This window comes from Mesoplodon bidens, assembly GCF_964165515.1.
Source record: "Mesoplodon bidens genome assembly, chromosome: 10".
Taxonomy (NCBI): Eukaryota; Metazoa; Chordata; class Mammalia; order Artiodactyla; family Ziphiidae; genus Mesoplodon; species Mesoplodon bidens.
In genome coordinates this window covers 48,266,134-48,293,996 of record NC_138172.1, presented here as the reverse complement: position 1 = coordinate 48,293,996, position 27,863 = coordinate 48,266,134, and the positions used below count along the sequence as shown (strand labels likewise).

Sequence of the window (27,863 nt, the reverse complement as noted above, 5' to 3'; positions counted from 1 at the left end):
CGGTGCCGCGGCCCTGGGGTCCCGGGGTCCCGCGGTCCCGGGGTCCCGGAGTCACGGGCCCAAACCGCGATCTCTGCCAGCTCGCCCTGCCTCGCCCTCCAGTCCTGCGGTTTGCACGCGCCTCGGGCACGGCGCGGGCGTGGGGCGGGGCCTCCGTGTTGTTGTTTCTCTGGGGCCCCGCCCCTGAGGGGGGCGCGGACCACGCGGCCGGAGGGCCCGCCTCCCCCCGCTCCCCTCCCAGCTCGCCCGCCTCTTTGTATCCAACATCCGGGTTTCCCCGCTGGCTCGGCTCCGCGGCCGTGGCTCAGGAGCCATTTTGGACTCAGTTCAGCTCCCCTCCCCCCACCCCTCCCCCCGTTCATGGCCCCTCCGGACTCGGCCCCTGCGCCCCGGGCCCGGGCCCAGCCCCGCCGCGCTATGCCTGAGTCGGGCGCGCCCCGGCCTGCGCCCCGCCGCCGCCCCCCGGCCCCCGCGTCGCCCCGGAGCCCGGGCCGAAGCCTGCGTCGTCCGCAGTGGCCCTGAGCCCGGCCCCGCCGTCCGGCCCTTGGAGCCTGCACGCTGCCCGGGGACGAAGGCTCGGGAAGCGCGCGGGGAACAAGACCGAAGGAAGGAGCGGGAAGAAGAGCGCAGCCGCCGCCGGGCCCTGCGCGCCCCGGGAGCGCCGCGCGGCCCTGCCCGCGGGCTCCGGGTGTCCGCGGGGCGGCGCCGCGGAACATGACGGCGCCCTGGGCGGCCCTCGCCCTCCTCTGGGGATCGCTGTGCGCCGGTAAGGACGGGGCGCGGCGTGGGGGGCGCGGGGCGGCTTCTGGCGCCGTGCGGTGTTTACCAACAAAGGGCGGGCCCGCGGCCTCCTCGCCGCGCCACCTGCATCCAGCTTGCATCTCCCGGGGCGGGGACGGGGGGCGCGCGGGGCGCCCTGCTCGCTGATCTTGGGGGGATGATCTTGCCTGTGCGGCGGCCTGCAGGGCTCCGGTTCCCGGAGGCGACCCCAGGGTCGGGGTTCAGGCTACACGGGTGCGTGGAACCGAGGGAGCGTGAGAGAAAATCCCAAGCATGAGGAGGGTGGCCAAGCGGGGCGGGCAGATCTAATACGGGGGGTAGCGGGACTGTAGGTGCAGCAGCGGCTGGGGGCAGGATTGCTTGACCCTCAGAGCCACTAGGTGTAGCGAAGCGACGCGGGCCTCTTCACACAGCCCGGAGGAGTCCCTTGCACCCCATCCCACCAGCGTCTGCGTGGTATTACCCCGGAGGCGCGCCGTTGGCGCCAGCTCCTACCTGCGCCCGCTTTCCCTGCGGCGCCCCGAGACGCGAGGTGCGGCCACCCCGAGGGACTGCTTTGTTTTGGGCTCCTGGGAGGGGAGGTGGGGCGAGAAGACAAACCAACAGGTCCCTATTCGTTCTGGCCTCCGGGAAGCACGTGGCGGGGGTGGGTGACCCTCGCGGCCAGCTCTTGGCTCGCGTGCGGGTGTTTGAGGGTGTGTGGTTGCGGGTGTATAAACGCGGAGTTCCGCTGGGAGACCGCTTTTCCCCCAGGCCGAAGCACTGATTTTCCTCTTCTAGCGGTGCTGGGACGCGCCCTACTCCAGTGTGCGCGCAGGGACGGGCTCCGCGCTCGGCTTCGGACGGCTCCGGGCAGCCTTGGGAAGCGTGGGGAGCCGCGCAATTAAAGCTCCAGGGAGCAGCCCGGGGTGGTCTCAGAGGCCGGTGTGCGGCAGCCCGGGAGCCTGGTCCTGCGCGTCTTTGTTCCCAGCCCCCATTACACATGCAGCGCGGGTCCCCAGACGCCCGCGGTGGGAGCAGCGTAGAGTCTGGGAAACCCGCGAAGGGCGGGGTCGGGCGTGCAGGGGCGGGGCTGGGATCCCCCGGCTGCTGCGTGGGTGGGGAACGCGCATCTCCAACTCATCCCCACTCCCACTCTACGCGCCTCCTTTGCAGTGTAGCAGGGTTTAGCTGTCTGCACCGAAGGCAAGTGAGTTCTCCGAGTGAGGCTTTGGAGCTGCGTAGCCTGAGTGCAGCGACCAGAGGATAGAGACCCGTTATTGGTACCTGGGCACAATATGGAAGGGGTGCCATGGATCTTTTGGAGCTGTTTCCTGTGTCGTAGATGCTGAGAGTTGGTGGTGTTGAACCTGTTCCTTTCTCTGCCTTTTAAGTGCTGCTTTGAGCTGCTTTTCCCCAAGAATGAGATCTCTGAAGTGAAAGGGAGGCATCGGCCTCTAGAGGGAAGGGCTGCAGCCAGACGACTTACTAGGCACGCAGCAGCTCACCTGACTGCCTGTGGATCCCTCCTGGAGGTGCTGGGCTTTTCCAAGACCATGTCTGCAGAGGGGGCCTCCTCCCAGGACAAGGACAGCCTCAGACCAAAACCCTATCCCTAATTATCTCTGTCTGGCTTGGCCAGTCTCAGGTCCCTCCCTGATTATGCGGGGCAGGGTGGGATTGGGCCCCTGGAAGGACTGTATTTCCCTCCTCTTCCCTGGCTTGGGCAGTGCTCAGCAGTGCATCTTGCAACGTGGGCAGCCAGAGTTAGGACAGAGTCCACCAACCTGTGTTCCTGTCCTGGAGGAAAGTGGGGGTCACTGGGTGTTTCTAGTGGTGACACCAGCTAGTCCTTTGGTGGCCACTGCCCTGACTTGTGAAGAACTATGGGAAGAGCCTCGACAGGCCCAGGTAGGAGCAGAGCTGGCCCTCCTGTTCCTTTGACTTCCTTGGTACCCTTCCTTCAAGTTCCTGGCTTGCTGTTTAGAAGTACCCCCCCCCCCGCCCCGCAGCACACAGTGCCCTTGTAGAAGGAAGATCTAGAACAGCACTGTCCAACGGAAATATAGTGTGAACCACACATATAACTTTAAATTTTTCTGGTAGTTATGTTAATAAAAGGAAAAAGAAACAGGTGTGCCTTAGTCTCCTTGGGCTGAGTGTGTGACTTAAACAACAACTTATTTTCTCACAGTCTGGAGGCTGGAAGTCTGAGGTCAGTGTGCCAGCGTGGTCAAGTTTTGGTGAGGGTCCTCTTCCTGGCTTGCAGATGGCTGCCTTCTCACTGCATCCTCACATGGGCTTACCTGGTGCTTGGGGTGGGGAGGTGAGGGGATTGTGGGGTTTTTTTTCCTCTTCCACTAACCCCATCATGGGGGCTCCACCCTCATGAACCAGTCTAACCCTTTGCAAAGGCCCCATCTCCAAATACCATCACATTGGGCATTAGGGTTTCAACGTACGAATTTTGAGGGGACGCATTCAGTCCGTGACAAGGTCAAATAAACTTTAATGGTATATTTTATTTAACCTAATGTATATAAAATAATCATTTCAACTTGTAATCAACATTAAAAGACATTTTCCAATTTTTGTACTGTCATAAAAATCCACTGTGTATTTTATACTTACAGAACATCTCAATTCAGACTTTGCACATTTCAGATGCTCAGTAGTCTCATTTGGCTAGTGGCTACCGTATTGGATGGTGCAGGCCTAAGAGAAAAGGCAGAATTGATGCTGCAATAATGGTACAGGGTACTTGTTACAAGATCAGTGTTAGTTAGTTTTGCACGTCTTCTGTATTCTGTGCCTGGCCCAGTGTCCTTGGGAAACAAGTCATTTGGCTCTTGCCTTGCAGTGGATATCCCAAACACACATCTATGTCTCCCGTGAGAACTCCTGACATCTGTCTCTGTACTTGGGGTTTAGATCAGGGCCTATGGGTTGGAGAGTGTTCTGAGTGAAATGTCAGGAGCCACTGGCTGGGGAGGAGGAACTGATTCCTGTCTGTCACAGTGGGAAGTACAGGCCTTGACTGCTCCAAGCTGTCCTCATAGGTGGGCTTCTATCTGGCTCAAAGATACTGTCCATTTCCTCAGCGGAGAAGTGTGTGTGGAATGAGTGAAGTGACCCTCAGGCCCAGTGTAGTGGTAGGTGTCAAGGACACGGACCACAGAGTCATGGGCTGTTGGTGCCCTTCCCCAGGGAAGGGTGTCCTCTGCTACCTGTCCTTGTACCTGCTAAGAATTCCAGACTCTGCCCTGTCTGGCTGGCTGGGCTGCCCTTTGGGAGGAGTGGGCACCCTCCTCAGCTCTTAAGAGATGCTTCCAAGGTAGATGATGTAAGAAACTCACCCGGACTCCCTGGCTCTCCACCTGGGTGAAGACATAAGATCTGGAACCCCATGGCCTCCCACAGCTTGGGTGGGCTGCTGTGGTGCACTACTCTGCAGGGTCTTTCTGGGCATCTCCATTCCCAAATAGCACCTGGACTTCCCCTGGCACTTCGCCTAAGGAACTTCCTTTCTAGGGAGCCCAGTGAGGAGTGCCCATCCTACACCATGGGCCCCTTTGAGAATCTGATGAAAGCTGTGGACCCTTCCCCCCCAGAAAATAAATGCAAATAAGAAAGAGAACCCATGTGAGAGTATGTGCATACTTTGTGCACACTCGCTGTTTGTACTGATACCAGCTAATTACAGCCCCCTGAATTGGACTCCATGAAGGCCTGTCTGCCCTGGCTGCCCTGCCCATTGTACCAGTCCTGGCCAGGGGCTGTGCACTGGGCAAGTTCCCACACTGCTGCCTCTACCTACCCTGTTCTAGCCACTGGGCATGACTTCCCCTTTACTTCTGCCTTTTGTGGCCCTGCGCAGTGTTCACATGCCACCCCTGATCCACCCCCCACCCCCCATCCCCGCCCCTTCCTTCAGGAAGCCCTCCCCTGAGTGCCTGTGTATTCCTACCTGGGAGCTTAGGGTAGTGCAAGTGAGGACCAAGAGACATCAGGTCAGAGTTTAGATCTACTTGCAGATACTGACCTGTTACCAGGGCCTGGGATCTGGGGGCTTAGGTCGGGGTGAGCTGGTCTGGGTAATACTTTTGAGAATGACACTGGGTAGACAGCCCTCAGGCAGGATCCTGGCTGGGTAGACCTCATTCTAGAGCAACGTTTCTAAACCTTGACGCTGTTGACAATTTGGACCCCATGATTCTTTGGTGTGTGTGTGGGGGGTGGAGGGCATCTTGTGCATTGTAGGATGTTTAGCAGTGTCCCTTGGCCTCTACCCTCTAAATGCTAATAGCACTTCCAATCGCGAAAAACGAAAATGCTCTGAGTGGAGGGGGCACAGATCACCTGATTGAGAACCTGATCTAGAATGTTCTCATGCCTTTAAAGGGAGAGAGAGTTGTGGGCGGTGGGGTTAATGGCTAATACCACCCACCGCCGCACACCCCCCCCCATCGGATTCAGGGTGGGAGGTTGGATTCTCAAAGCCTAGGAGATTCCTGCTTCAGCCTCAGGGTTTGGTTCGAACTCGTGGTTCGGGAGTCCTGCTGGCCACCGAGGAAAGAATCCTGGCGTCCTTGAGTTTTCTCAGAAGTGGTTCGGGTTTCAGGGAGGCGGCGATTGTGGGTGGCCGGGCAGCCTGCCTGCCTCCCCCGCCCACCACCCTGACCGCGCCGCCAGCTTCGCGGCGCGCCTCGCCTGAGGGGCCGGGGCCTCTGCGCCGCGCGGCGCCCCTGTGCGCGCACCTGGCAGCCGACGTGGGCCTAGCGGAGCGCCGGGCATGCCCTCCCCGGCGAGCCCAGCAAGCGGGCTGGCCGCCGGGCGCCCTGGGGAGGCGGCGCCGCCCTGGGCCTGGAGCTCTGAGCCCGTGGACCCTGGGGCGGGGGCGCCGCCTCTCCCCAAAGGTACGGGTGCGCGGCTCCACCCTGGCCGCGGGGAGGTGCGGTGGACTGCACTGCGGGAGACGGGACTGCGCCCGCACCGCGCGGGCCCACACCCGGGGGTTGATCTCTACCGGAGCCTGTTGGTTGTGCTTGGCAGGCTGGCAGCCCGTGTTCGTCCTCCGCTCCTCCCCAACCTACTCGTGCCTCGGCTGGGGAGCTTTATGGGGTCTCCTCTCTGATCCTGAACTCGGCAAAACACAGTTTGCTGAACTGGCAACGGATTACAGACGCTTCTTAGAGTAGGAGGAAGCACTCCCAAAAGCTTCAGTTTCCAAGTTCTCCATGTCGCTGGTGTGTGAAGTGCTTATTTTAAAGTTTTTTTGTTTGTTTGTTTGTTTGCTGGGGTTGAGACTCTGCTTCCATCTCTTTTGGAGTCTTTCCAAAGTGGACTTTGTTGCCATCTCAGGATTCTTTATTTTTTTTCCCTTCCCTTCCATTCTGTCACCTGTTCTTTGTTCCTGAATAGACACCCACCCCCTTGTTTGGGGCTTCCTTTTTGGCCTTTCTCCACCAGACTCAGAGGCCTGCCATCCCAGCCCAGAGGTGCCTGGGCCTTGAGGTCCTGGTGGTGCTGCTCCTGGATGCCTAGGTGGTTGGGTGGGGGCGGGGATGGGGGAGAGTAGAGGCCGCTGCCCTCTTCTGAGTCTGTTTTTAAAGTTTCTCAGTGCTGTTTTTGTCTGAGACAATGGTAGTTACTGGAAACCAACTGGTAATGCAGGCTGAGATTGTTTGGGGGTCAGCTGTGCCTCCCCTGGCCCAGGATCAGTCATGGCTTCCCGCATTTGGACAGCCCCATGCTTTGCCCTGGTTATCCCAGTCTGGCTGTACACATACATGTGCCTTTTTCAAACTCTCTCAGGGACTGGCAGCCCTAGGTGGGTGTTTTCATTCATGGGCACGTGATTGCTGGGACGGGGGGGGGGGCGGGGTTGGAAAGGAAGCGTGCCCCAGTGGGCGCATGTGAGTCCTCCTCCCAGGGGCCTTCTAGGGGTTGGGCCTGCCACTCAGTGGGACTTCTCCTCTGCCTGGTTTCTGGGCTGGAGCGAGGCGTTCTGTGAGGTGAGCGCATGTTCTTGTTTGCAAACGTTTCTCTGCCGACTATTTCAGTTCCACTCTGACAACCAAGGAGGCTAAAATTAGTTCTGGGGAAGGAAAAGGAAGGCTGCTTGGAAACCCAAGCCCTTGGCTGGAGGATGGAGGAGGCTGCTTCCTGGGGCTTGGGCCCAGCATTTCGGAAGATGTGACCAGACAGCTGTTGTCTGTCCATCTGAGGAGAGGGAGGGGCCCCTGCTTACCTCCTAGACCTGAACCAGTGAAAACAGGAGGCTGACTTGGAAGCTGACGCTCTTGAGTGTTGATGCCAAGATGTTTTTTCCTTCTGGCTTGCGTAGTGGTGCACAGTGTTTTTAGGTATGAGGACAGTGCCTCTTGACGTCCAGTGTCATTGACAGCCCTCTTTCCCCCTTCCCCCTCATTGATTCAGAAAGCATGCATGAGTTCTCAGAGCCTTGGGCTGGCAATCATGGGTTAAGAAACCCTTACTTTATATCCTGTTTGGGAATTTCCTTCTTACCCAAGTTTTACATTCCCTTCAGGTGCTCACAAGCCAGGCAGACCAGGGCCTTCCTTGGAACTGCTGGCTTGGGTGGGAGTGTGGGTGGGAGTTAGAGGAGAGCCCTGTGGTCCAGGTCTCATAAGTAGAGCCCTTTGTACCCTGAGGGCAGAGGGGATCAGGGTTCATCTGCTGCTGGGGCTTAGAAAATAGAGGGGCAGAAAAGTTAGGTGAATTCAGGTTTCCCTTCCCACCTGGCTGGCCCCTCCTGTGAACCCGCTACCTGAGAGTGGGTCCTGCAGGACTACGTGGGGGAGGAGAGCCAGGGCAATGCGGTCCTGTCTCCCCTACCCTGAAAAACCGCTCCCAAGTCTGCCCTCATCCAGGGGTCTCCTGGTTATAGTTGAGTGGTGGTCACATTGGCCATAACTTCTTTTCCCATTTAAAATTTTATTAATTTTTAGTTTTACAAGTAATACACATGGATTCAGTTGCAGAAATTTAGATATTACAGATAAAACCGGTGTCTCTTTTACCAGTCTGGTCCGCTGTCTGAGTCCTCCTCCAGAAGTGAGCCTTCTCTGGTTGGTGGATACCTTCTAGATGTTTGACATATGTATCTATAGAAGTACTTAGAGAAATAAAGCTTTTTTTTTTTAAACCTAAAATGGTATTACTCTTTTTCAAACACTTAACTGACATATAAAATATGTGTAAGATAGTGTAATTATCATAAGTGACAGCTTGAGGAATTTTCACAAACTGAATATGCTGATGTAATCAGCATCCAGATCGAGAATCAGAAAGTTACCGGCCTCTCCCCAAGCAAGCCCTCTCTTGCTCCATTCCAGTCTCTACCCCTAAACCCCTAAGGGTAACCACTATCTCGACTTCTAACGGCATACGTTATTTTGGCCTGTCATTGTGCTTTAAATGAATGGAACGTTACAGGATGAACTGCTTTATGTCCATCTTATGCTCACCATGTTTTGTGACTTGCGTCCGTGTTCTCGCATGTCATGGCCTTTTTTCTTTAGCTGTGCCATGTGGCATGTGGGATCTTAGTTCCCCCAACCAGAGGTTGAACCCATGAACCCTGCATTGGAAGCGCAGAGTCTTAACCACTGGACTGCCAGGGAAGTCTCTGTCATGGCTTTTTAAACTCAGAGATCTGTTCTGGCAATCTTTTTAATGTATATGGATCTACCTCAGTCTTTTTATTTATTTATTTACTTTTATTTATTTATTTTTGGCTGCGCTGGGTCTTCATTGCTGTGCTTGGACTTCCTCTAGTTGCGGTGAGCGGAGGCTACTCTTCGTCGCAGTGCATGGGCTTCTCATTGCCGTGGCTTCTCTTGTTGTGGAGCACAGGCTCTAGGTGCGTGGACTTCAGTGGTTGTGGCATGCGGGCTTCCATAGTTGTGGCTTGCAGGCTCTAGAGCACAGGCTCAGTAGTTGTGGCGCACGGGCTTAGTTGCTTCGCGGCATGTGGGATCTTCCCGGACCAGGGCTCGAACCCATGTCCCCTGCATTGGCAGGCGGATTCTTAACCACTGTGCCGCCAGGGAAGCCCCAGGACATATGTATTTTAAATTTTGATAGATATCGAGAAACGATTATACATGGTTATACTGTGTCGTGGTGATGGTGGTGATGGTAGTGGTGTGTGTGTCCTGTGTAATGTTAGATTATAGAGGTTGGAAATAGCCCACCTGATGAAGGGTGCCCGGACAGGGAGGGTGCTCACTTCCACTGACCTGGTATCTGAGGAGCGCCAGAGAGGCTGCTTCCCGTGTCTGAGGCTCCTGGTTACTGTGCCGACAAAGGGGAGGTGGCAGTGGACTAGCCAGGATATGGTCTGGGTTTGGGGTGGATGTGCATGTGTGTGTCTGTGTGTGCTCACTAGCTAGGCTCCATGCTGCCTCCACCTCTCAGACTGAGGCTTTTGCTGAAGGTTGTGGGGAGCAGGGCTCTACTGGTGCACCCTGTGTGTTTGACAGGCTCTGGGCATGGAAGGATCCTGATGTCACGTGTGATCCTAATGGTGGTAGGAGGTATGAGAGAAGCTTGTAAAAGAATTATTTTAGAGTCTGGTGAGAGGCTTTTCACACCAGAAAGGGTTCTGGTGAGCTTCAATTCCTGGCTGAGCGTGTGCCTTGTTCCCTTGCATGATCTTCTGCCTTGACTGGCTGAAAAATTAAAGAAGACAATTTGAGATGACTTGTTCTCCAAAGCCCCTGCTTTCCTAGTCCCTTCTTCAGCGTGCTCTCTACTCTTTCACTACCATTTTACTGGGATTCCTTGTGTAAGCTCACATGTGAGGCCCTGCTCGTGGATTTAGGTGGAAGTGGGTTAAGGGTACTGTTTGCAGTGTAAATGATGTCCCAGTCAGCTTTCCCACATTGTACAGGTGATGTGCACTGTCTGTGTATTAATCGGCTTAGGCTTCTATACCGTGGAATACCACGGACTGGGTGGCTTACATAACAGAAATTCGTTTTCACAGTTCTGGAGGCTTGAAGTCCAAGACCAAGGTGCTGTCAGGATTGGTTCTTGGTGAGTCCCTTCTCCTTGGCTTGCAGATAGCTGCCTTCTTGCTGTGTCCTCACGCAGCCTTCTCTCTGGGTGTGTACACTCCCGGTGTCTCTTCTTCTTCTTATAAGGACATCACTCTTGTTAGGTTAGGGCCCCACCCATGTGGCCTTATTGGCCTGAATTGCCACTTTAGAGACCTTATTTCCTAGGGCAGTCACATCGGTGATTATGAATTTTGGAGGGGGACACAATTCAGTTCATAAGAGTCTGAAATAATAAAGTTGGCTGAAAGTGAACTTTCCTCTTGAATTACACTTTGGAATGGAAGTTACTTTTTTCAGGGCTCTGCTTTGGGGTCAGTGTTCTTCTCGATTAACACTTTCTCTGGGTAGTCTTATCTCTACACTGGTACCTCAGTTGTTGTGTTTGTGTAGAAGTATCCCCTTTGGGTATTATATATGATCCTGAAAATATATCTAAAACCTGGGTTAAAAGTAGATATGGAGATTTCCTCTTTTGATGATCAGGACCATCTTTTTCTGAAGGCACCTGAAAAGATGGACAAACTGAGCAAACACCTCTGGTTGAAAGCATTGTACAGCTATCTCTCAATGCTGAGACCTACCAGTCCAGGATGTGTGTGAGAACAGAGGCCCTGGGTGGTGACTTTTACATTTGACTCTGTTTTCAGTTCCATACGGGCAACTGAGAAGCTGAGCCTTGCATTTGATAGCCTTGGGCTAGGAAGACAGGAATTGGAGTTCTAAAGAGAGGGTGGGTATAGTGAGCCCCTCTTTTTGGGTTGGGACCCCAAAGATGTAGAGGTGAGGGGGAGCCAAAAGAAGACAAACTCTGAAGTGGGATGAAGATGTTAGATGGTAGAAATCATGTTGCTTCTCAGCTTTCTCCACAGCCAGATTAGGAGTCTGTGTGATCAGTGGCCACTTGTGTATATTTGCTTTCCAACTTCAGAACTTCATTTCTGTGGTGCTTTGCTGTTCTTTTTGTCCTTATGGGTTTATGCCTTAAAAACCTTTTCTTTGCTGTGGTTTTAGTGGGGTTACAGGAGAGAGCAAAGATAACATTTGTGTATAATCCTTGCCCTTTACCTGGAAGCTCTCTCACCACTGTCCTTCAGGAATGATGGGCCCTGGAGAAAGGCAGGTGTTTCAGAGAATGGCCCTGGACCCACACCTTGTCCCGTGGATGGTGCCAAGGAATCATTTACAAAGTTCAAGGTTAGAAGTGACTTGAGGTGACCTAGCTTGATTCCTTGTTCCTAGGCTGATAGAGCTCCTTTCGTCACCTTTGGAGATTGCTCCTGAACTTCCATTTCTGGCAATAATAGTGAACAAAACAGCTGAAAAACCTCTTCATACAAGACACATAGAAATGCTGGATAAAGTATAACAAATATCCTTTTTAAATGTATATGCATGATTGCATGTATAACAAAGTAAGGGACAAGCAGGAGTGGGCTGGAAGCTAGAGCTGTACTGCTTCACTGGTTAAAGCTGCTTTTTCCTGCAGGACTTTGCCTCTCTCCATAATTTAGAGATGCGGGTTTAGTAGCAGTGTGTGAGGCACAGGAGATAAGATGTGGAATTGAGACTGAGGCTCTCACATGATAAGACTTCCACAGCGTTATTCATTCAGTGAAAGTATGGACTAGAGGGAACATTCTTTTGCTGATAAAGGGAATAGATAATAAAATTGTTGGTTGGTGGGGGGTGGGTAGTTTCACTTGAGAATTTGTAACCATAGATCTGTGCTTCCGTGAGCTTGGAGTTGGAGTTTATACCATCTGTGTTTCCTGGGAGTTAAGTAATTAAAGTGATTCCAGATTGGTAATGTCCTAGAGAATTTGGCAGAATTTGGCAGAAGCAAAAATATAAATTATCTCTGGAAGTTTGCCCCCTCAAACTTGGCTTCACTTTTTATTCCCACAGAAAAGGCCCCCACTGAACACAAGCTCTGTATCCAAAAACAGAATCCAAAATTCCAAAACACACAGGGAAACAAGATACCATGAGTGAAATCATCAGAAGTAAAAAGTGGCAGAAATAGATGTTCAGGAAGTTAAATTATGGAATTAGAAGTGAGGGATTTGGAAGTATGACAAAGAACAGAAGTAGCAAAATTGAGGGCTTCCCTGGTGGCGCAGTGGTTGAGAATCTGCCTGCCAATGCAGGGGACACGGGTTCGAGCCCTGGTCTGGGAAGATCCCACATGCCGCGGAGCAACTAGTCCCGTGAACCACAATTACTGAGCCTGCGCATCTGGAGCCTGTGCTCTGCAACGAGAGGCCGTGATAGTGAGAGGCCCGTGCACCGCGATGAGGAGTGGCCCCCACTTGCCGCAACTAGAGAAAGCCCTCGCATAGAAACGAAGAGCCAACACAGCCATAAATAAATAAATAAATAAATAAAATTTAAAAAAAAAATTGACCAAGAAGGTTTTTTAAAAAATAAAACTTCTAGGGACTTCCCTGGTGGCGCAGTGGATAGGAATCTGCCTGCCAGTGCAGGGGACCTGGGTTCGATCCCTATCCGGGGAGATCCCACATTCCGCGGAGCAACTAAGTATGTGAGCCACAACTACTGAGCCTGCGTGCCACAACTACTGAAGCCTGCGTGCCCTAGAGCCTGTGCTCCGCAGCAAGAGAAGCCACCACAGTGAGAAGCCTGCACACTGCAAAGAAGAGTAGCCCCCACTCGCCACAACTAGAGAAAGCCCACGCGCAGCAGTGGAGACCCAGTGCAGCCAGAAAAAAAAAAATAGAACTTCTAGAAATAAAAAAATAGATTAATTGAATTTATAAATTAAATAGAAGAACTAAACAGCAGATTAGACCCAGCTAAAGAGAAAATTAATGAATTGGAATTTAGACCTGTGGAATTATCTGTAATGGTGCTTAGACACAGAATTGAAAAATACGAAAGCAGAGTTAAGAGACTGGGAATGGTCTGATACTTGTAATAGGAATTTCAGAATCATAGAATAGGGAGATGCAATATTCAAATTGATAAGAGCCAAGAATTTTTCAGAATTGCTGAAAGACATGAATCATCAGATTAAAATCATATTCTTCCAAGCAGTACAAAGAAATTTAAACATGGACTTAGACACATAGCTCATAGTGAAACTGCAAGAAGCAGATCTAAGAAAGCAGCCAGAAGGAAAAGACAGAGTATGTACAAAGTTAAACTAATAGTAGACGTTTCAGCAATAATGGTGGAAGCCAGAAGACAGTGGAATAATATTTTCAAAATGCTGAGAGAAAATAACTCAACCTAAAAGCTTATGTTCTTCTAAACTGTCAGTGAGGAAAAGGAACAAACTAACATTTTCAGAACGATGAACAAAGGCTTCTGTACCAAAAGATCTTTACTGAAGGAAGATGTTCTTCAGGAAGGACAGTGGTCCTAGAAGGAAGAGTGGAGATCTTCCTTCTAGGAAGGGTGAGCAGACAAGCTGGAGAATGTATGGACTAATAAGAAAATGTTGGGCTTCCCTGGTGGTGCAGTAGTTAAGAATCCGCCTGCCAATGCAGGGGACACGGGTTCGAACCCTGGTGTGGGAAGATCCCACATGCCACAGAGCAACTAAGCCCGTGCGCCACAACTACTGAGCCTGCGCTCTAGAGCCCGCGAGCCACAACTACTGAGCCTGTGTGCCACAACTACTGAAGCCTGCACGCCTAGAGCCCGTGCTCTGCAACAAGAGAAGCCACTGCAGTGAGAAGCCCACGTACTGCAACGAAGAGTAGCCCCCGCTCACTGCAACCAGAGAAAAGCCTGCTCGCAGCAACAAAGACCCAATGCAGCCAAAAATAAAATTAAATTAAATTAAAAAAAAAAAAAGAAAATGCTGACTTTAGAAAACACAAATAATATCTGCTTTGGGAGGCGGATAAGAAGAACAATTGATTAAATGTGGAACACAGATATGTTAAATTAATTTAATGTAAGTTGGAAGGAGGTAATTGGAGCTAGAACAATTAAGTTCCGATGAGGGATGGAAGAGATGTTGGTTAACTTCAGGCTTTTAGCATAAATGTACATATTAAAACTTAAAGGCTAGCTTATAATAGGATGGCAATAGGGTGCATTACTTCCAGACCAGAGTGGCTGAAATGATGGAATTTAAAAAGCTAATCCAAGGTGGTAGCAGTAGAGAAAACCCAAATTTACACATAGTGGTGATCATAAATGTAAGAGGGGTCGATTCTAGGGTCAAAGACAGCATTAGATGGAGTTGGGGTAAAAAAAGATACAGAAAGATTTCAAATAAAAGTTGGCAAAAGATAAACTGGGAAAATACTACAAGAAACGTCATATAGCTATGTTAGTGTCACATAAAGTAGACTTTCTGGCAAAGAGCAAACAAATGAAGGGGGTTACTATATAGGAAGAAAAGTTTTATTGGAATATGTAAAAAATTTCTATAACCCAAAGGAGAAGCAGCCCAGCAGAAAAATGGGAATGGATGCGAACAGGCAGTTCTCAGAAGGGACTGGTGAACACAAACATGATCATTCTCACAAGCAATCAGGAAATGTGGATCAAAACCATGATGTATGATTTCACCCTGACCAGGTGAGCACACATCAGGGGCTGACGGTGCGGGTCAGTGGGGCTGGAGTTTGTTGGGCACATAAATTGGTACATCCACTTGGGAGACCAGTGTGACTGTATCCAGTGAGTTGGAGAAGCCCATCCTTATGTCCCATGTCTCTAACGTGTGGCTGTATTTCCTAGAGAAATGCACGCTCATGAGCACCAGAAAACATGCAAAAGAGGATGCAGGAGGGTTTACAGTGGCAGTGCTTAAGTCAGCAAATGTTGTAAATGACCTAAAGGTCCAACAGGAGGATGGACACTTAGGTTGTGGTCAGGCCACACAGTGGACTGTTCTGTAGCACCGAGAATAAAGGCGTCACAGAGCATGTAACGGGCATGTACTCTAGAGCCAGGCTGACTGGTTTCAAAACCTGGTTTTGACACTTAATAAATAACTTGAGTAGAGTTATCCTCTTGTGTGAAAGAAGTTCAAAGATAAACGTAGGCACATTTAGGATTCTTTTCTGCCTCTTGTATGTATGTGCCATTCCACCATTGCGTGTCCATGCACGTGTGTGTGTGTGTGTGTCTATGTCTATCTATCTCATGCTCTAACCCTCCCCTTCGCCCACCCCCTCACCTCCATTTAGGTTCCCTTGATCCCCCCAACATGGGCCATCCTCACTCTGGTCGTGGGAAGATGGTGAAGATGCTCCTGCGTGGATTGGGGGAGGTGGAGTCATAAACTTGGATACAGACACTGTGGCAGGGAGCCCTCACCTTCAGGACCCTTGGCTCCTCTGGAGGAACCTGCGGGGACAGCAGGTGCTCAGCTGACGGCAGGACCCCCTGAGGGGGCAGGGCTGGGGAGCCTGAAGCAGGGCCTCCCGGGAAGAAAGCCTGGCCACTGTGTGTGGCGGGGGCTGCCCCTCCTCTCTGGGCAGACCTGGAGGCTGGATCATGAGGGAGAAGGCTGGGCTCGCCTTGCGCGGCCCCCTCTCGGGTGTGGCGGCTCCTGGGGGGGTGCGCTGGTGCAAGGGGCCTGAGGTGGATGTGGTGGCGGCTGGCATCGCATTCTCACCACTCTACAGTGTAGGTGGGCTGTGCCCACAGGGAGGCAGGGGCTGCCGAGGGGCCTCCAGGAGCCGGGGCAGGGTGCAGTGGCCCACTGGCTACTGGGGTCCGCGCTACCTCTGGGAGATGCTGGCTGAGCTAGATGCATCCCGAGGCCAGAGCTCAGGGGACGCCGGGGGAGGCGTGGCCCCTCTGGCTCCAAACCCTCCCCCCAGAGCTCTGCCTCACCTCTCCATCCCTCTTCCTCTCCCCACTGGATTTTCCCCCCTTGTCTCCCCAGTGCAAGTCGGGTACATCCAAAGTCAGCTGGCCTGGGAAATAGACCTCAAGTGTCAAAGCCCATCATTTAGGTTCATCCCGCTCCTGGAATGTGGGTTCTGAGTGGAATCTGCATGTATTCTTTCTTTTGGTGGTGGTGCGTGTCCAGGAGCAGGGTTTCTCTGTTCTGCCTGGACTGGGGGCTAGGCGAGCACTGGGGGCATCTTTCTGCCGAGGTGTAGGCCCTTTGGAACATAAGGACTGCCTGCTGGGGACACTGACGCTTGTATACCTGGTTCCTTTGGAGGCTACCGGTTGGGTTGGCTGGTGCTCAGGGGTAGAGTGAGCCCCTTGCCCAGGCGTCTGAGGGGTTCCCCGCAGGGCTCTGAGGCAGCACGTGAGAGGGGGCACAGCTTCCTCGCTGCCGCCGGGATGGGCGAGTGGGCTGGGATCGGGGAGCCTCCTCTGCAGGGGTCCCCGGCTCTGTGAGTGTGGGCAGGAACCCTGTGTCTGTTAAAAGGCGGAGGCGGCCTTGTGGTTGGATTGTTGCCAGAGGCTATAAATAGCTGAGTGTGTGCAGAAGCGGAGTGGCAGGGAGGAGGGGGAATCCCTCTCCAGCTGGCAGCAGAGCCTGGGTGTGGTGAGGGGGGGCATGGAGTCTCCAAGTCTCCCCTGGTCCCCCTGGGGCTCTGAATGCAAAGCTCTTGCAGGTTGGGTATGCACACTCCCAGCCTGACAGGGCAGGGGGCTTGTGCTGTGACAAAATGGCATAAGCAGCAGGGCGTATCAGGCTCTAATATAACAGCCAACGTGCCAGGCATTGTGCTAACCAGCGTTAAAATGCATTAACTCATCTCGCTCTTGGAACAGCCAAGGAAGTAGGTTCTGTTATCATCCCCTTTTCATGAGTGGGGAAACGGAGGCACGGGTGGCTGGATCACTTGCCAGTAAGCATCAGAACCAGGACTTGAATGGGGTCAAGGGCATCTTTTGTTTCCAGTTGGTCTGTAGGAGGATCTTGTCAGGTGGGGGTCCAGTATCATCCTGAACCCTTGGGTCCTACCTGGAGCCGTGAGATTTGGACTTCCCAGCCCTGATCACCTGGGTCCTGGCCACACGGTAGTGGCCGGAGGGGTCTCTGCCTGATCAGAAGCTTGGAGAGAGGAGCTGGGCCAGCCTTGGGCCATTCCTGATGTCTGGTGGCCTCTCTTGTTCGGGCTCCTTGCCTTATATAGGGGGTGGGGGCTTGTTGTCTGAGCGGAGATGGAAGCTCCCCTGAGGACCCTAGGGCTTGGGCTTCAGGCTGAGGCCACCCCTCCTGTTTTCCCCTCCCTTCAGAATCCTGCTGTAGCCAGGAGATAATTCTGTCCTTCTGTCTGACCGTTGGTCCTTCCTTCCTTCCATACATCCATCCATCTATCCGGTCTGTGTCTGGAACTGGTTCTAGCACTCAAGACAGTCAAGGCTTCTGCAGTTAAAGCATCAGCTTTGCAGTCCTGTGGGGGAAGCCTGACATTTAAAAAGCAGTTGTCAGGCACATTTGTAATGATTTGTCTCTTTCTTTCTTTTTTAAAAAAATTATTTCTTTTTTTTATTTTTGGCTGTGTTGGGCCTTCGTTGCTGCGTGTGGGCTCTCTAGCTGCGGCGAGCAGGGGCCACTCTTCGTTGTGCTGCGCCGGCTTCTCATCACGGTGGTCTCTCCCGCTGGGGAGCATGGTCTCCAGATGCACAGGCTTCAGCAGTTGTGGCACGCAGTCTCAGCAGTTGTGGCTCACGGGCTCTAGAGCGCAGGCTCAGTAGTTGTGGTGCACAGGCTTAGTTGCTCAGTGGCATGTGGGATCTTCCCCGACCAGGGATCAAACCCGTGTCCCCTGCATTGGCAGGCGGATTCCCAACCACTGCGCCACCAGGGAAGTCCCTGTTTTGTTTCTTACGTGAGTGTTCATTATGTTATTTTCTCTGGGGAGTTATCTTTGGTTACATTTTTTTTTTTTTTTTTTTGCCTTTTTTTGCGGTGCACGTGCCTCTCACTGTTGTGACCTCTCCCGTTGCGGAGCACAGGCTCCGGACGCGCAGGCTCAGCGGCCATGCCTCACGGACCCAGCTGCTCCGCGGCATGAGGGATCTTCCCGGACTGGGGCACGAACCTGTGTCCCCTGCATCGGCAGGCGGACTCTCAACCGCTGCGCCACCAGGGAAGCCCTGGTTACATTATTTTTATACTTTTTGAATGTCTGAAATAATCCTTTAAACAACAACAGGCAATTAGTCAAGGGTGATAAATTAGGTGATGGAAGAAGCACAAAGGCCTGTGGAAGTAGAGAGACAAGAGCCAAAATACAAAGGAGAAAGTTGGGAGCATCTTGCAGCCAGAGGTGGTAACTTGTGCTAAGCCCAGAAGCCCAGCTTGGGGGTCTGCCCCACAGGTCAAGTCTCCCGGGAACCCCACTAGAATTGCTGCTATGGATGCAGTGGGGCCCCTGAGCCCTCTGGACTGGGGGCTTTGCAGAGCACAGCCGCTGAATGCTGCTGCAGGTGGGCAGGAGCCTGTGGGCATTGTCGGCACCAGCCTAGGCCCTGCCGCTGGTGCTCACTTAGCCTTTGGTCTCCGAGATCCACCCCATCCCCTCAGCCCTGCCTCTCACTAGTGGAGCTGCTCTGAGACAAGGCAGAGACAGCGGCAGGAAGCCGCCCTCCTAGTTTCTCAGACGTGGTCCCTGAGGTCTGCATCAGAACCACCCGAGACAGAGGGGGGTGGTTAAAAACATAGATCCAGGGACTTCCCTAGTGGCGCAGTGGTTAAGACTCCGTGCTCCCAATGCAGGGGGCCCGGATTCGATCCTTGGTCAGGGAACTAGATCCCACATGCATGCCGCAACTAAGAGTTCTCATGCCACAGCTAAGGAGCCTGCCTGCTGCAACTAAGACCCGGCGCAACCAAATAAATAAATGAATAAAATTAAAAAAAAACCCAAAAACAAAAAACGTAGATCCTGCCCCCACTCCAAATGGATGGGTCTGGGCAGGGCCCAGGAATATGCATTAAAAAAAAAAAGTTTATTTGGTTGGGTGGGGTCTTAGTTGCAGCAGGCAGGCTCCTTAGTTGCAGCACGTGGGCTCCTTAGTTGTGGCATGTGAACTCTTGGTTGCGGCATGCATGTGGGATCTGGTTCCCTGACCAGGGATAGAACCCGGGCCCCCTGCACTGGGAGCGTGGAGCCTTAGCCACTGCGCCACCAGGGACGTCCCAGGGATGTGCATTTTTAGCACCACCCTCCCGCCCCACCCGGATGACACAGTGATTCTGAACGTGCCCTGGGGTTTTGAGGGCCCCTCCATTCATTGCTGCTGCTGCAGGGAAGCAGCCCCCCCTCCCACCCAGGAGCCCCCCACTGTGCATCTGGCTGTCAGTCTGGCCCCCTGCCTCCCTCGTGGGCCTGGGGCTACTCGGCAGCAGCTCTCTCCCCCGGCCACAGGTTCCGGGCGCGGGGAGGCCGAGACGCGGGAGTGCATCTATTACAACGCCAACTGGGAGCTCGAGCGCACCAACCAGAGCGGCCTGGAGCGCTGCGAGGGCGAGCAGGACAAGCGGCTGCACTGCTACGCCTCCTGGCGCAACAGCTCAGGCACCATCGAGCTCGTCAAGAAGGGCTGCTGGCTGGACGATTTCAACTGCTACGACAGGTGCCAGTGCCCCTGGGGCTGGGTGTCTGGAGCTGAGGCAGGGACACACGGGCTCTCGTGGTAGCCTGGGCGAGCAGGGGTGGTGCTGGGTCCCTGCCCCCGTTGCGAGGTCCCCAGGAGGGCTCTGGGTGCATGTCCACCCTCTGTTGTCCCTCCTGATCCTGGGTCCCGCTTTAGGGGAAGTGGGCTCACACTCTCCCCCCGCCCCCGCCCCCCCCCGACCCCCGCCTGGTTCCCTGTGGGGTCCTCTGTGGGGAGGGGTTTGGCTGGGCTACCCCGGGGAGTCTGTCCCTCACCTGAGGAGCGGATGGGAAACTGTTCCTCCAGGCAGGAGTGCGTGGCCACCGAGGAGAACCCCCAGGTGTACTTCTGCTGCTGCGAAGGCAACTTCTGCAACGAGCGCTTCACCCACCTGCCCGAGGCAGGCGGCCCGGAAGGTGAGGTGGGGGGAGCGATGTGGGCCGGCCTAGGCCCCCCACCGAACGCTCGGCTCCTCCGTGGGGTGGGGAGTAGCCACAGGGCTCTCTGGTCTGGCCCTGGAGGTGTGCGGGTAGGCGGGCTGTGTGACGCCGGGCTCCGTGTGTCCCCCAGTCACGTACGAGCCACCCCCGACAGCCCCTACCCTGCTCACTGTGCTGGCCTACTCGCTGCTGCCCATCGGGGGCCTCTCCCTCATTGTCCTGCTGGCATTCTGGATGTACCGGCATCGCAAGCCCCCCTATGGCCACGTGGACATCCATGAGGTGAGATGGGGCTGGCTTGGGGCCGGGCAGGGTAGAGGTGGGGAGGCCAGGCCAGATCCTGTTAAGCCCTCGATCCCCCCAGGACCCTGGACCTCCACCCCCATCCCCTCTGGTGGGCCTGAAGCCACTGCAGCTGCTGGAGATCAAGGCTCGGGGGCGCTTTGGCTGTGTCTGGAAGGCACAGCTCATGAACGACTTCGTGGCTGTCAAGATCTTCCCACTCCAGGTGCGTGTGTGCCTGCGGGGGCCCAAGCTCTCTGCCCCAGGGCAGTCCACATCCTGTACAGCTGGAATGAGAGAGGAGTGGCCCCCATTGGGGGTGGTGACGCTCACCATGGGCCTAGGGTAGGGCTATGCAAAACATTGATTTGCAAAACCTCAATCCAGTCTGGTTTTCAGGGTTTTGTTTTGCCATCAGGTTCTGCTTAGAGGCCCTAGACACCAGGCTACCCCTAGCAGTTGCCTGGGACACTTGGCAAAGCCAGGCCTGCTTTGCTTCTCACTGGTTGGGTGGTCCTGGGCTCCTCACTTCTGTCTCTGGACCTCAGTGGCCCCCTTTGTAAATCAGGTGCTGGCCTTAGTGATCTCAGGGTCACTGTTGGTCTGTGGTCCTGGGCCCGGCTCAGTCCTGCTCCACCTCCCTTACGGAGGCTGAGGTTGGGGGTAGTGGGAAGCTGCAGGGTGGCGTGGCTGCGGTGGGGTTCAGCCGCATCCCTGCCTCAGGACAAGCAGTCGTGGCAGAGTGAACGGGAGATCTTCAGCACACCTGGCATGAAGCATGAGAATCTGCTGCAGTTCATTGCCGCTGAGAAGCGAGGCTCAAACCTGGAGGTGGAGCTGTGGCTCATCACGGCCTTCCACGACAAGGTGAGCACACCCTGTGGACCCTGTTCCCACGGGAGGTGACCGTGGGCCCCACTGGCCTTCCCCTGAGGTCGCCCGTCATGGGTGTGGACATGAGGGTCTGCAATAAGAACCCCTCGCCCTGGGATCAGTTCTTACGAATGGGAGCAGTGACTTCATGATTATCACTCTCTGACGACACCCCCTTCCCAACCCCTCCTGGCCTCATGAATTCCAGCATCCCGGGGTCGGGGGTGGGAAGCCCAGCCAATGGTCCATGGAGATGGCCCTCCCGGAGCTGGGCTGGATCCTGTCCTCCTGTGCCCAGAGCCTGTGCTGTTCCCTCTAGGGCTCCCTCACGGATTACCTCAAGGGGAACATCATCACATGGAATGAACTGTGTCACGTGGCAGAGACAATGTCAAGAGGCCTCTCATACCTGCACGAGGATGTGCCCTGGTGCCGTGGCGAGGGCCACAAACCGTCTATTGCCCACAGGTACCTGGGTTAGCAGTTGCCCTCTCTGCGCTTGACCTGGAGCTGCAGAGAGGGTTGGAGGGTGAGAGCAGGGCCTGGGGGGTCTCAGTTTCATAAGCGTGGTTAGCTGCTCCGTGGTGTGTCAGAGGCAACCGCACAAAACCCTGGGCCCACCTGACTCTTCCCCTGCCTTCTGCCCGCGTCCCCTGCAGGCTGTGGCCTCGCAAGTCAGTTCTCTGGTGCCCTCCAGTGGCCGCAGGAGGAAGTGCCGACTGCTGACTGAGTTGATTTAGTAGGTCTCAAACTTTTTGGTTAGGATCCCTTTACACTCTTGTGGGTTATTATGTCTGTTGATATTTGCTGTATCAGAGCACGCATATTCCGTTAACTGTCAGAGTGATGACATGTGTGTGTAGCCTCTGGAAAACTCTATACTCTGGGAGAATGAGCTTCAAAAAAGGCAAATGACGGATTATTATGAAAAGAATGCTGACCTTGCAGACCCCCTGAAACAAGTCTCAGGGGTTCACTGGGGTCCTTGGGTGGTGCTTTGAGAGCCACTGTGCTACCTCCTCATCACAGTGGCAGGCACTGCTCTAAGCACTTAGAAACACCAAGTCATTTCAGCCTCATTACTGCCCTGTGAGATAGGTACTGTTTTTCTCTGCCTGTCCTACAGGTGAAGGAACAGTGGCGCAGAGAAGTAGACCTAGTGTAGTGTGGTTCTGTGGCTGTGAGGGAGGGAGTGAGCCTCGAATTCCAGGGTTCAAAGCTGAAGGGCCCCGATGGTAATAACATGAATGACATAGGAGGTTGACTGTATGAAATTGCCATTGTTGTAGGTCAAAAACGGTTGAATGTCGACTCTTCCATATGGTTCCACCTAACGGTAGTGCATAGTAAGTGTGCCAGGGGTGGCCCTAAACATTCCTCCATCGGTTTAGCCCTCACAGCAAGGCTGAGACAGGCGCGGGGAGATTGAGGACCTGCTAGGGAGGGGCTGGGCTGAGCGCAACCTCAGCACCCGCTCCGCCGCTCCCGTAGCGGCTCGAGCCTCGGGGGCCTGCTCGGAACCCAGGCCAGTTCACTGAAACTTCTCTTTTCACTCACATCCCAAATAGTGTAAATTCTTCCCGGAAAACTCGCATCCCTGGCTGCTATGCCCCCTCCTCAAGCCCTCTAAGAATGTGAGGGCTGGCCTTCGATGCTGGGCACCGGGCTGGGGTCGGTGTTGCAGCTCTGGCGGGAGTGCAGTTCTGGATTCTCACACCAGTGGAGGGAGGCGTCCTAAAGCTGCCTGCCCGTGTGGCTTCGTGGAACTCCACCCTGGCGCAGACCCTGCTCCCCACGGGTGGGATGGCCTGGCCTGGGGTCTCTGGGAGTCAAGGTGGGAAGCCAGGAGGAGGGTCAGTGGGACCACATGTTCGACCCTGTCTCAGTCCACTGTCTCCACAGGGACTTTAAGAGCAAGAATGTATTGCTGAAGAGTGACCTCACGGCCGTGCTGGCTGACTTTGGCCTGGCTGTTCGGTTTGAGCCAGGGAAACCTCCGGGGGACACTCATGGGCAGGTGACGAGCCTCAGGGGGTGCGAGACGTGGGGGCACAGGGGTGGACGCTGCCCTTCTGGGGCTCAGCTGGCAGGGGGAAGCTCAGAGCTGTCTGAGAACTCCAGGAGCAACGCTCTCGTTTCACCAGTGGAGAGAGTGAGGCCTGGAGGGTGGTGTGGTCTCCTGGGCCAGCCAGTGAGAAACAGACTTCCCTTCCTCTTTCAGTTGTAATTATTAAACAAGATAAAAATAAGATAAACAAGAGTATACTGAGAATCCAAACCGGAAACCTAGAAAAAGTAACCTAAGGTTAAGCCTAAGCAAATCATCCTAAAACAACGGCTATTACCATCTTAAAGTCTTCTCCCCCGTTTGCTTTCGGCGTGCGTCTCCGTGACGTACGCGTCATCCGTGTGGCCCCTCGTGGTGCTGGTGGAGGCAGCGGCTCATGGTGGCTGACTGCTGTCTCGAAGGACACTTCACAGTCGTCATTACTTCGTGACCCCGGGGCCCCCCGGGGATGCGGTGCGTCAGGGACGGCCGTCATTGTTGATGGCCCTGCTCTGCACGTGGCTGTAGCTCCTGTGTCCAGCTGTGAGTGCATTTGTGCGTGGTTGGTGACCGCAGACCCTCCCCTGTCCCCGTGCAGGTGGGCACACGGCGGTACATGGCCCCTGAGGTGCTCGAGGGAGCCATCAACTTCCAGAGAGATGCCTTTTTGCGCATCGACATGTACGCCATGGGCCTGGTGCTGTGGGAGCTCGTGTCCCGCTGCAAAGCTGCCGATGGTGAGCGGGACGGGAGCCCTGAGCATTCTGGGTGTGGGGGGTGTGTGTGGTTGGGCGTTAGGGTGACCCCGCCGGGCTCTCTCTCTGCCCCCAGGGCCTGTGGATGAGTACATGCTGCCTTTTGAGGAAGAGATTGGCCAGCACCCGTCACTGGAGGAGCTGCAGGAGGTGGTCGTGCACAAGAAGATGCGGCCTGCCATCAAGGATCACTGGCTGAAACACCCGGTGAGGGGCCTTGGGGGCAGAGAGGGCAGCCCCTCCCATGTGTGGCAGGGTCAGAGAGAGGGGCCTCAGGCAGCGGGACAGCCCCTCCACCCCTGCCTGGTCAGAGGCCACTTAGTGCAGTGCCTCCCTTCCACCAGGGGAGTGTCTGGGGAGGTTAGTGCTCTGTAGGGAGGCGGCTCTGGTTTTGGCCGCAGAGAGCGATGGGGCCTGACAGCTCCATCGGAGCCCTGGTTGCCCCCGTGGAGCACTGGTGCAGTGGAGCCCAGTGGCCCTGGGCCTGACACATGTGGGTTGGAATCCTGGATCTGCCGGTCAGTAGCTGGGTGACTTCCGGCAAATTGCTTTATTTCTCTGAGCCTTTGTCTCCTCGGGGTAGTAATAGATTTAAGGAGTTACCATACATCACCAGGCAGGACACCTATCACGTAAGTGCTTAATATGGCTTAGCTCTGTGGCCTCTGGGCCCCTCCAGTCTGAAGATACCGTACAAAAGACCCCAGCTATGTAAATCATTAGCTTTCTTGGAAGGATATTTGCCTCCAGCTCCACTGAGTCCTTTCCCCTGCCACCCCAGGGTTAATTCAGAAGAGGGGCACCCTTGGGGCCAGTGGGAGCTAGCGCTCTCACCATATGGTCTGAGGTCGAGCTGTGGAGGCCAAGTTCAGCTGCCATGCTGCTCCCTGGAGCCCAGAGCTGCAAATGGAGAAAACTTAGGCATCAGGAGAAGGAAGCTGGGCCAGGAACTTACCTTCTGCCTCAGACCTCCTCAGTCTCCCAGGGCAGAGAAACTGGGGTTGCCAGTCCAGTTCCCTGATGGGGAGCAGATCCAGAGAGGTCTGAGTGTGTCCTGGTGCTGAGCAGGCCGGATTGCTCCGGGGTGTGGGCATTTTGCCCATCCTGCTGCCTTTCCCAGCTGCACACAGTTGGTTCCAGTACAGGGTGTCACGCCACGTTCCCTGGACTCTGGGGAGGTGTCTAGGGCTGTGGGGGACAGGGTGGGATGAAGCCTTCCTCTTTTCCCACTGTGACTGCACTTTGGGCCCTTACGTGGTTTGGGCTTGGCCTAATAAGATTTCGTTTGAATATCACTGCTCCGTGGCAGCAGCCGTGTCTGCCCCCGGAGGGCCCTGGGTTGCCCTGCTTCCCACGTTGAGGTTCAGTGGACCCTTTGCAGCGCTGTGGAGGAGGCCCGTGGCCTCAGGCTGGTGACTGTCGGAAGGGGAGTCTCCTTCAGACCCCTGCAGGTGGGCTCGTGGCTCTCCCCGGTCCTCAGGAACACCGTCAGGTTTGCTTGTCCTCAGTGAGGGCCACCGGCAAGGGCATCTGTTTCCTCTCTCCCGCTGGTGTGCAGGGCCTGGCCCAGCTCTGTGTGACCATCGAGGAGTGCTGGGACCACGACGCAGAGGCTCGTCTGTCCGCGGGCTGTGTGGAGGAGCGGGTGTCCCTGATCCGGAGGTCTGTCAATGGCACTACCTCGGACTGTCTTGTCTCCCTGGTGACCTCCGTCACCAATGTGGACCTGCCCCCGAAGGAGTCGAGCATCTAAGCCCAGGACGTTAGTGGATCTCCAGACTCAGTGGATCTGAAGAGGAAAGGAAAAAAAAAAAGTTGTGTTTTGTTTTGGAAATCCCGTAATACCAACAAACACGTAAAATGCAGCTGCTATTTTACCTTGACTTTTTATTATTATTATAATTATTATTATTATTATTATTAATATTATTTTTTGGATTGGATCAGTTTTTACCAGCACATTGCTCTACTGTATCGCAAACAGCGGACACGTCAGCAGGCGTTGAGGTGCTGAGCTGTGAATGCAGAACCAGCGCCGTGCTGAAGAGCCTCGGCCACCTCCCGCCCGTCAGGGTTCATTTTTCCCTCTTTCTCTTCGTTTGTTGTCTCAGAATCTGTGACACAAAGAAACCCATCTCCTGTCTTAGGAAACTTAATGCTGCAAACTCTACCTAGAGGAACCTTTGAAGACTGTTACATAAGAACACATCTTCCTCAAAAGAGGAGTTTCCCTCTGCCCTCGTCCTCCACCCCCCCACCCCACCCCACCCCACCCCCACCCCGCCTTTTACTGTGTTTTTCTCCCTTTTTAGACAGTGAGTTTAAGAAACAGCAGATGTGTCTTTCACGGATTAACGGGTGTTGTCCTGACCGAGGAAAAACTGGGCTGAGGATGAGGATGGTTTGGACTGGAGTTGGAGGGGAGGACAGCTGGGGGTGGGGTTTGGTGCAGAGCTACACTGGACCTGGGCACGTTCGGAGCAACATCCTTTGCTATGAGACTACTTCTCAGGTAACCAGGAATCGAGGGGAGGGAGCGTGTGGAGGCCAAGCGTTAACGGCCAGAGCAGGGTTTGGAGAAAGTCTGAAATCAGGTGTGGCTCTGACCCATCTGTTGGCCCTGACCAGTTTTTTCCACACACTTGGGCTTGGGCATAGTACGAAACATTTTTTCTGCCCTGATTTTAAGGTTAGGTAAGGGTATAAATCACGGTTTAGTGAGTACATTCTTCATAAGACATGATACTGTAAATATCTTTAATGAGGAAAAGTTGAAATACGTACAATGCTTCCTCCTGGAGCAGTTCAGGGAAATGGCCACAGGGGGCCCTCTGCACAGCCAGGGCGGGAGAGTTTCCTGGGTTGGGCCTGCCAAGAAGGCCTGCCTCTCTGGAGACCCCCGGAGTCCTGCAGTGCTGGCTCTGCCCTGTGTGGTGACGTTCTTGTCCCTTTCTGTGGCTCGTGAACACAGCTTTCTCCAGACCCTTGAAAGAGGTGCATATTCGAAAAACAGTTTCTCTGTTTTGCCAATAACCTTGCTCTCATCAGTGAATGTTCCTAATGCTGCTGTTTCAACATTTGAATTTTTTTTTAATTTATGAAACATGCAAATTTTTTAAAAAAACAAAACACACACATCCACACACGCTTTGCTATGTGGCTTCCGAGGTTTAAATTTTGAAGAGTAAGAGAATTAAAACTTCACGACCACAGACCACCTCAAACCAGAAATACCTCAGAATTTTCTACTTGTGTAAGTTTTATTATATATTTTATTAGTTGTGTTGTCTTGTAGTAAGTATATTTTAATGTAAGTTGGCTTTTATGCAAGAAAGTTTAAAAGAAATAGAGAAAAAGAAGCAAAGTTGTGAGTCTTCTAGGGAGTGCTACCATTTTTCTTTGATAACACCCCCTTGTAAATAATTGTCATCAACTGTAGGTTGGCTGTCTGGGCCAAGTCTGGGCATTCATTACTCTTATTTGTGAAGACTTTTCCTTCCCGTTTCTTTAGACCATTTTATTTAAAAACTGGATCTCTTCACCTTGCGGGTAGGCGAGTTGGTGGGCGATGGGGAGAGGTTGACTGGCGTGAGAAGGGGAGGGGGGAGCCTCCTCCTGAGTTATTTGGAAGTTCAAGTGTTTCCCTCGACTTGATTGGTCATTGTTCAGGATGACAGGTGACCCCACTTTAACTTGGCAAAACTGTAGCCTTTAGACCCATGTGAGGTAATTTTACTCCAGACTTAATTTCTTAAGCTCATTGGCAGCAGTGATAGCGGAATTGATCTGTAGGCCTCTGGGTCCGCACTGCTCGGGGCCGGTCTGTGACGGCACGGCTTGGTGGTGAGGGCTCAGTGCACTGCCGCGGGGGTTCTGGCCCCCTGGGCCGTGTCCTCCTCTGCGTGTTTGGGCACGGGGTGTGGTAGGAGACGAGTTTGCTTCCCTCTCACAGCTCAGTTTTTGCTTCATGGGTCAAAATGTGGGCTGGCCAAGGTGGCCACAGGGACAGGTTTTTGTTTTTGTTTTTTGGTAAGTTATTTGTCTTCTGACTTTTCCTTTTTAAGCT

General features: G+C 54.0%; 1 protein-coding gene across 2 annotated transcripts; it reads left to right on the top strand.

Moving 5' to 3' along the window:
* The first annotated feature begins 620 nt into the window (after positions 1–620).
* ACVR2B (activin A receptor type 2B) lies at positions 621–26,567 on the top strand. 2 transcript variants are annotated; one of them, XM_081246480.1, is made up of 11 exons: positions 621–766; positions 19,172–19,379; positions 19,707–19,816; positions 19,995–20,122; positions 20,205–20,348; positions 20,846–20,989; positions 21,315–21,463; positions 22,898–23,012; positions 23,641–23,779; positions 23,874–24,004; positions 25,356–26,567. In XM_081246480.1, the coding sequence occupies exons 1-11, from the start codon at positions 715–717 to the stop codon at positions 25,548–25,550; spliced, it is 1,515 nt and encodes a 504-aa protein (XP_081102606.1). In that variant the 5' UTR covers positions 621–714; the 3' UTR covers positions 25,551–26,567. The 2 variants fall into 2 exon arrangements, with proteins under 2 accessions (XP_081102606.1, XP_081102605.1); XM_081246479.1 differs by having other exon boundaries at positions 19,971–20,122.
* Positions 26,568–27,863: the final 1,296 nt, after the last annotated feature.